At 35.4% G+C, this 8,755-nt stretch overlaps 1 protein-coding gene across 1 annotated transcript; it reads right to left on the reverse strand.

Annotated features, from left to right (window-relative positions):
• Positions 1-3,763: 3,763 nt before the first annotated feature.
• LOC106759851 lies at positions 3,764-4,834 on the reverse strand. The gene is made up of 5 exons (XM_014643207.1): positions 4,591-4,834; positions 4,370-4,506; positions 4,197-4,298; positions 4,034-4,099; positions 3,764-3,940 (listed from the first exon to the last, which is right to left on the reverse strand). The coding sequence occupies exons 1-5, from the start codon at positions 4,832-4,834 to the stop codon at positions 3,764-3,766; spliced, it is 726 nt and encodes a 241-aa protein (XP_014498693.1).
• Positions 4,835-8,755: the final 3,921 nt, after the last annotated feature.

Raw genomic sequence — 8,755 nt, forward strand, 5'->3', positions numbered from 1 at the left:
TGTGTGTGTGTGTGTGTGTGTGTGTGTGTGTGTGTGTGTGTGTGTGTGTGTGTGTGCGTGTGTGTGTATGTGTGTGTGACTTTTACATGGTTTTGTTTATTGTTCATGATTGATTATTTATATTTGGATGTTGATAGATATGTTGGCAATGGTTGTTGCGCACGGAGGACCATGACAATCCAGTGATTCGTGCAACACTTAATTTGGATGAAGGGTCAGTACCAAAACATGGTGTAGATGACGGTGGTCTGAGTTGGCAATAACTGATGCAGAAAGCACAACACAACCAAAGCATATTGATTGAAATGAATAAGGAGCTAACTGATTTGGCTCATGTGGTTGCTGATGTGATGAATAGAAGACAACAACATTCAGTTTTTGGTGCAGATGCTTAGGGTGAAGCATATACTGGTGATGTTTGTGGTAAAGCTGATGTTGGCGGTAAAGCTGATGTTGGTGGTGAAGCTGATGTTGGTGCTCGAGCTGATGTTGGTGGTGAAACACATTTTGGGGAAGGTTGTTTGGATGAAGACGAAGCTGATGTGTAGGGTGTTGAGGACATTCACGACGTTGAGGACGTTCAGGATATTAACGATGTTGGATCTCCTCTTTTAGCCTTCCTTCCAGCAGTGCACCCGCATCAGGATGTCCCTTTATTGTAAATCAATCACAAACACTTGTACAACTTGGTTACTCCTTTTAGTGCTCCTTGGTGGTAATGTCCTTTAATAGTTGTTATAAATTAGTTTGAATTATTTGAGTTAGATGTTGAGACATGATTACATTTGCCATGTTTCTTGGTAGGGTTGTGTCTGAGATCTGTGGTCAAGTGTTTGAGACCCGCGAGTGTTATTTCTTAGGACCTCAGAAACAAGTGGACAACATGGTAAAAATGAGAATTGTTGTGGTTATTTTTGTAATGGTTTTATACATGATGAATAATTATGAATTTTATTATTTGTAAGGGATGCTTTTTGTAACAAGTGTCTTCATGTTCTTTGAAAAGAGGTCCACAGGAGTAGTGAAAAGGATATGTTTGAGTCCATTATATGCGGTAGGTTGAAATCTTCCTCCATTTCATGTTGTAAATGTTGTACATAAATTACATATGAAAGTTAAATAATTGTTTTTCTTGCAGACCCAAGTTCTACAAGACTCAAAGAAGAGAAAGTTGCATCGTCAAGTTTGGACGTTGAATGACTACGCCAACTTCTTCCAAGCCAATATCATTGGGTTTGATGACATCGTTAAGGCTAATTTTGTTAGTGTTATTAAATGTCAAACAATGTACTTTAACTTATGAGTGATTATCTGTTGACCAAGTTTTGACTTAATGGTTTTTTTTTAGTTGTTTGCCCCCATAATCCATGACGGGCATTGGTGGTGCTACGCCGTGAAGATTCCAACGATGGAAATGTTTGCACTGGACTCAGTTGGCCATAATAGGAAAGAGCGTAAAAGGATTGACACTGTAATGGTAAGTGTTGTAATCGATATGTACCATGTATTAGTATAAGTTTTGCTTGATTTTGAATTTAAAGTTAAGTTTGTTGTTTTGCAGGCCCATAATCTTGAAATATTTTTTGGGCATTTGTTCAATCTTTATGAAGAAAACAAACTGTCCTTATTTGTCCAACATGTTCATACTCCAATCCAACCAAATTCGTAAGTATTAAAGTTGATGACAAAAATTATCATATCTCTTAGTTTGATAGGAGTACAATATTATCATTTCAATACTGCACATAATGTAGATATGATTGTGGAGTATATGTTTTGAAATTCATGGAGTTGTGGGACGGTGTGCAGAGATACAACGGCAAAACAATGCCCAATTACACTAGTGTAAGTTATGTACATTTTTAGTTCTTTATAACTTTTAATCAAGTAATATAATACTGTTTAATTATGTGTTAGCAGGAGGAACTGCAAGAGATTAGGGAGAAGTATGTATCTCAGTGGATATTGGATCCTGACAATGTGCGGCGAAATCAAGTTTTGCAATTTTTACAGTTAATATATTAGACTTCTTAAATAGAAATGTATTGTTAACATTTAGCACTAATGTAATTTGAACATAACACTGATTATTGTCTTACATTTGGTAAACACTTTGACATGGTCGAATTCAACAGTAAGCTTTTTTTGTCTATTATCTTTGTTGCACATTTACAGGGTCTTACTTTTTGACAAGAGAAATGGGATTGAAAATCAAATGCCAAATTGCAACATAACACCTTTGTGCAGGAAGTTAGCATAAACTAGCCACGTTTTATGTCCTTCCTACCACTTTCTTTCATGCACCATAAATTTAAACAAAAACGTTTCCTTGGGGATTCAATTCGATATAAATGTTTTATTAAGTGATACCTAATGAATTATAGTTAATATAAATTCTTAACAATAGAGTATGGATTTTCAAAACATATGGCTAATTAAAAGAGGCCGTGTTCGTGCCAAAATTAAGCCCAAACTACCCATTTATAGTACTTGTGCTACCCGTTCATGTCCTGCACCATGAATTGAAACAAAAACGTTTCCATGCGGGTGCAATTAAATATAATTGTGTTATTAAATGATACTTATTGAATTTTATTCCATTCAATTTGTTAACAATAAAGTATGCATTTTAAAAAGAAATGTTTGATTCAAATATGCCCCCTTCGTGAAAAAAGTTAGTCTAAACTACCCAATTATAATGCCTTTGCTACCCCTTTCTATCATGCACCATCAGTTTCAAAAAAAACTTTTCATTGGGGATGCAGTTCGATTAAGTGTTTTAGTACGTGATACTGAATTAATTATATTCAATATAATTGCTTAACAATATGGTATGATTTTTTAAACAAACATATGCTAGATTCAAAGAGCCCGTGTTCGTGCAAAAATTAAGTTACCACTACCCACTTATCATCCATTTTTTAATAATTACTTGAATGATATATAATAACAAAGTATATTAATGAACTAATTCAAGGAAATTATAATATGAGGTGTTGCACAATACTACATGAAGAAAAGAAAACATTAGTAGCGTAAATAAAATATATAATTCCTTCCCTCAAGGTGAATTTTGATCAATGCATGTCTTTGTGGGTTTGGATGAGCAGTTCTTCGCGTCTGTTGTTTCCTTGGTTTGGTTGTCTTTTGCAAATTCTTTGACATCAATATCCTTCACAGCAACTTCGTGGGAAGGACGCACAAGTTTGTCAAGTATTTCCTGGATTTTGTTGTTGTCTACCAATGGCTTTGGTGTAATGAAGATTTTGGTGGAGGACGTATGCTCTTCCTCTATTTTTTCCATTTTGTTCCATCTATCTAAACATGCTTTGACTTGAGGGTCGTTAAGAAAAATTTCCTCCCATGGATCCATTCGTGGATGTTTAAAACCAATGACTATAACTTTGTAGTGTATGTCACACAAACAAGTAATTTATAGTGAAGGATGGCAGTAAATGGAATTAAATTTTATGGTTGTGGTCCACCAACAATGTCTATAACTTTCTTGTGTAATTAATGTTGTTTGGTTTACAGGTTCAACCACTCAAAGTAACTCACCAACATTAATTCATTCATTTCACTATAACAAAAAAGTGCAATACCATCAGAGACATAATGAAGCTATATGAAATGGTTTGCTTAATTAATAGAAACATAGTACTGATATTGAAAATACGAAATTTAATACATGACTGAATATTACTACTAATAATGGTGACTAGTGAAGACAATAAGTAAATAGCACTTTTTGTTGAACCCGTCATTAATCTTCCATTGGGGATGTGTCTGCATTATTGAAGGCAGATGTAGTTGGCATTTCGGATGGACCAACATCTTGCTTTTCCTTGTTGGATTCGCCAAATGGATCACATGCAACGTGAGGTTTGGAGAAAGCCCTCACTAGTTCATCAGTCGGAGGTCCAATGTCTGCTTTGAACACCTACATATTGGTGTACAAATGTTTCCTCTTTACATCGGACTTAAGTTAAACACGATAAATATAAGGATTTGGTATTGTTTTGAAACCTATTACCTTCACGACGTTGCGCACAGTTATGTTCAAATAGTAAGTTCTTCGATTAGGACTGAATGAAACAACCTATGCAGACAAACATCAATAACATATTAATCGAGAAATACAATAAGGCCATCCGTTGTGAGTAACATTTTATAATTACAAATGAAAGTTTGTTTACACATTGCAATAACAAGACAACACCAACTCCTATATCCGGACCAAACTCAAGATGCAATAGGACTTTTTTGTGCACAGAAGCAGACACTGTCGCACTGGGGTCCTGACCGTATACAAAATTGAAAAGTTTAGAGGTTCAAATGTTCTGGATTATATGGTGGAGTAAATTATTACCTTAACGGATATTTTCATGTCACCCAATCCATTTGGGGTACACTGTTTAACAATGCATGCCACAAATGGGAGGCGAAGCATTGACTTTCCGCATTCAAGCTTTGTCACATTCTCCATATTGCCATGTTCTACAAGTCCTGCATGCAATAAAAGTGTTGTTATTATTCACGAACAACCTTGTTGGAGTTTAAAAATTTCAAATAACGTTGAAAAGCAATAACTGTGGTGTTTAATGAACATTTCTGCCCAAATCCAGGGATTTGAATTAAAATCTCTTTCATATGTTGCCTTTGCTATTTCGTTAACAAACTCCTGGGTGCTTTGGGGTTCATCTGCCAGCCTGTTAAGCATTGCGACTTGTACATTTCCAGCAGGTCCTGGAATCAACGTTTCATTAGAGTTGCATTTCTCTAAGAAAGATTGAAGATCATTGTGGTCCACATCACGTCCCTGCCATGCCTCCATGTTTCCAAACGGGGTTCTTTGAAAAAAACTGAAATAAAAAATTAAAATTGTTGAAAGAAAGGACAATAACTAAGATGGAAAAAACTTACAGGATAAAGTCAACAAGTCAAAACCAAGTTATTGTAGTTGACGTTTTTTTCCAACTTCAATGTCAATGGGTCTGTGATGGAGAGTTACATGCTTATTTATAGAGCAATTTAATAATAAAAAATGATTGTAAATGACTATGTGGTCTTAAAGGTGTTACCTTGTCTTTATTACAATGTTACGTGTTTAAGACTCAAAAAAAGGATTTCAATATTATATTATTGTTGTCTAATCAAGGTGAAACACTTTATTGCCTATTCCATTCATTCAATGCTTTTCAATGTCTTATGCACCGCCTAATCCAATAACTAGCATTTATTTGCATTTAATGCGGGCAGCAAAACCAAAAGCAAGATCAGATTTTTCATCCCAGTATTGTAAGGATGGCCTTCCCTTCCAACTCTCATTGTGGATGACGAAAGGAAGTTTGAGGTCCGTGGTTGGGAAGTTAATGAAATGCATTCAATACGAAGCAACTTGGCAGTTAATGAAGTGCATTCAATAGGAAGCAACTTGGCAGTTCGAACTTCCTACCATATCATACAACATTTATTTCAAGTACGCTTAATACTCGTTTGTAATTGGTAAGGTCTTTCTACTTTCATTTTTGGTTTCTTTTAATTAAAATTTTCTGCTGTAAACATAAATTTGTAATCCACATATTAAGATTTTTATCCATTGAAGAACATTTGCATAAGGAGTCAGGAGATACACTTCCAATAATATAATAAATTGACATTTCTGATTTTCCATAAAGATTAAGTAGTGTAAAATAGTCATAGAAATGTTGTCATTATTTGTGATTTTATTTTATTTTTTTATTGTTCAAGTAAGATGTTTCATGATTTTGATTACGATTGTCAATTACACATGAGTGTTCATATATGACATTATGTAGTTGGATATTACGATTTTCATGTCCATGTTACAAAATATGGAACCACTTGACATGGAAGTAGTTGAGTTGGAAGCAGTGGAGTTGGAAGGAATTCCTTCTTGTGAGGTCAACACTGATGACGTGGATAATATGGACAATAATGTTCCAAAACTGCAGATGTCTTTCGATACAATAGAACAGGTGAAAAGTTTTTATAGAGAGTATGCCGACAGTTGTGGTTTTGCTGTTCGGATAACGAGCTCAAAGAAAAATAGCAACAATCAATTGACGTTCATGAAATTAGTGTGTTCTCGGCAAGGGAAGTACATTTCTTCCATTTCTCCAGAGTTCAAAACTCAGCCCAGTCAAAGAAACGAATGCCCTGCTGGAATCACAATTTCTCTTAAGGAAGGAAGATGGTATGTAGGGATAGTTGTCACCGAACACAACCATGACATGTGTCCGAAGAACTCAAATCTTATTCGTGGTAATCGAAAACTAAATATGCATTCGAAGCACACTCTTACCATGAATTATGATGCTGGTGTGCGCATTAACAAAAGATTCATATCATTGGTTAATGATGCTGGTGGATATGAAAACATACAGTTCATTGAACGTGACGCAAGAAATTATATTGGCCAGCAGCGAAGGAGTTTTTGTAAGGATGGAGATGGGCAAGCACTTCTAAAATACTTTTCAAGAATGAGAGAATTGAACAACGAATTCTTCTATGAGATGGAAATGGACGAGCATAACAGAATNTGTAGTGTGTTTTGGGCTGATCCACGCAGCTGTGCAGCTTGTGTAGATTTTGGTGATGTCGTCTCATTCGACACAACCTACCTAACAAACTAATATGACATGCCGTTTGCTCCATTCGTTGGGGTTAATCATCATGCTCATTCGATATTACTTGGTTGTGCTTTGATTTCAGCTGAGAACACTTCAACATTCACATGGCTATTTACTTATTGGCTTAGATGTATGTCTAACAAGCCTCTGATTGGTATCGTCACAGACCAATGTAAGACAATGTCGAATGCTATAAAAGTTATGTTTCCAACCACAAATCATCGTTGGTGCTTGTGGCACATAATGAAGAAAATACCAGAAAAGTTGCAATCGTAAAAAATTATGGACTCATGAAAAATCAACTAAAGACTCTTGTGTATAAGTCAGTTAGTCCGGACGACTTTGAATTAGGGTGGGGAAATTTAATCACATGTCACAGGTTAGAGAGGAACGAATGGCTCAGTTCATTGTTAGAAGAAAGAAAGAGATGGGTTCCGTGTTATATGAAACATCAATTTTGTGGAGGAATGTCAACAACCCAAAGAAGTGAAGGCATGAACGCCTTTTTCGATGGATTTATAAATTCAACAACAACACTTCAACAATTTGTATTGCAGTACGAAAATGCCCTACGACAGAAGGCCCAAAAAGAAAATGAAGCTGATTTCGCGTCATTGAATTCCATAGTACCATGTGGATCTCAATCTCTTATTGAAAGACAATATCAAATTGAGTACACACAGGCTAAATTTGTGGAAGTTCAAAAGGAATTCAGATCAAGGATGAATTGCTTCAATAAGAATATGTCCACAGAAGGTTGTAGGACTACATACAATGTCAAAGAAGAGTTCATTTGGGAGGGGCAATGTGGTTCAAAATTCTATGTTGTTGATTATGATCCTCTCACAACCGACATTCACTGCAGTTTCAAACTTTTTGAGTTTAGAGGAATCTTGTGTCGACATTGCTTATTGGTCCTAGGTCAGGAAGATGTGCCTAATGTACCAACAAAATATGTTTTACGCCGTTAGAGCAGAAATGTACGTAGAAGACACACTTTGATAACAACATCTTACAGCAACCACACTCAAGAACCTAAGATGCAGAGATACCAAACTTTGTGTTCTATGACATCGCGGAGGAGGCATGTCATTCTGATACTGCTTCGAAGAAGTTGCTTTCCGATTTAAACTCTATAGGAAGAAGTTTAGGGGTAAGAACATCACCGACATTGATGTTGGTCAACGATGATGGATTTGACATGCATGGACATCCCCCTTCTAGTGAAGAAGGTCGACCACCTTGTGAAGTTGATGGCTTGGTTGTTCGCAGTCCTGTCTCAGTCAAACGTAAAGGGCGACCACGAACAAAGAGAATGCAATCAACACTTGAAAAATTAACAAAGAAGAAAAAGTCGCATGGTGCTAAAAATAAACATACAACGAATCATAGTGTAAGTGATACACAAATTTGTCATTTTATGTTTTTTACTAATACTATATGCTTATATAATCCTTCACTAATACTTTTATTACAGGAAAGAACTGATTGTCATGTTACAAACATCCATAATGTTGAGGACCTTGGAAGTCAGCAGATGTTTGAATCTCAAGTTTCACAATCGGGATTCATGTCCTTATTGACATCTGCACACTACAATAATGATAATGTTGACTTGTCACCATTATTGACATCTGTACTTATACACACCTTTAGGTGATGGATTTTTGGAAATGGACCAATTTTTGGGGTATGTTCCTTCATTTCATCATTTTTGGGGTACTTATACAACTTTTATTGAACTTGGTCATATGATTCATTTTGTGTGCAATTATTTGTTTGCAGGAGGAACTTCAAGACATTAGGGAGAACTATGTTTCTGATCCTCATAATGTGAGGCGAAAAAGAACTCTTGCAATATATACAGTTCATGTATAACATTTTGATGAAAGAAATGTATTATTAATATTTATTAGTAATGCAATTTCAACATTACAATCATGATTGTGTTAGATTTCGTAATGATTTTGACATGGTTTGATACAACACTGACCATTATTTGTGTACGATATTTGTTGCACAATGTCCAGGAATTGTTTTTAATAGTGTGTGTTTAAGGTGCTATTTACATGGTTTTATTCTTTCACTAAAAATATGCATTT

Source organism: Vigna radiata, chromosome 1 (assembly GCF_000741045.1).
Source record: "Vigna radiata var. radiata cultivar VC1973A chromosome 1, Vradiata_ver6, whole genome shotgun sequence".
In the NCBI taxonomy this organism is placed as follows: Eukaryota; Viridiplantae; Streptophyta; class Magnoliopsida; order Fabales; family Fabaceae; genus Vigna; species Vigna radiata.

What these genes read in the sequence shown, in the direction of transcription:
- LOC106759851 (XM_014643207.1), bottom strand. Translation starts at nt 4,834, where the DNA reads ATGGAGGCATGGCAGGGACGTGATGTGGACCACAATGATCTTCAATCT. An exon ending in ACATGAAAATATCCGTTAAG is followed by an intron (nt 4,299 to 4,369) that starts GTAATAATTTAC and finishes GTATACGGTCAG; the next exon opens with GACCCCAGTGCGACAGTGTC. An exon ending in TTGTCTTGTTATTGCAATGT is followed by an intron (nt 4,100 to 4,196) that starts GTAAACAAACTT and finishes TTGTCTGCATAG; the next exon opens with GTTGTTTCATTCAGTCCTAA.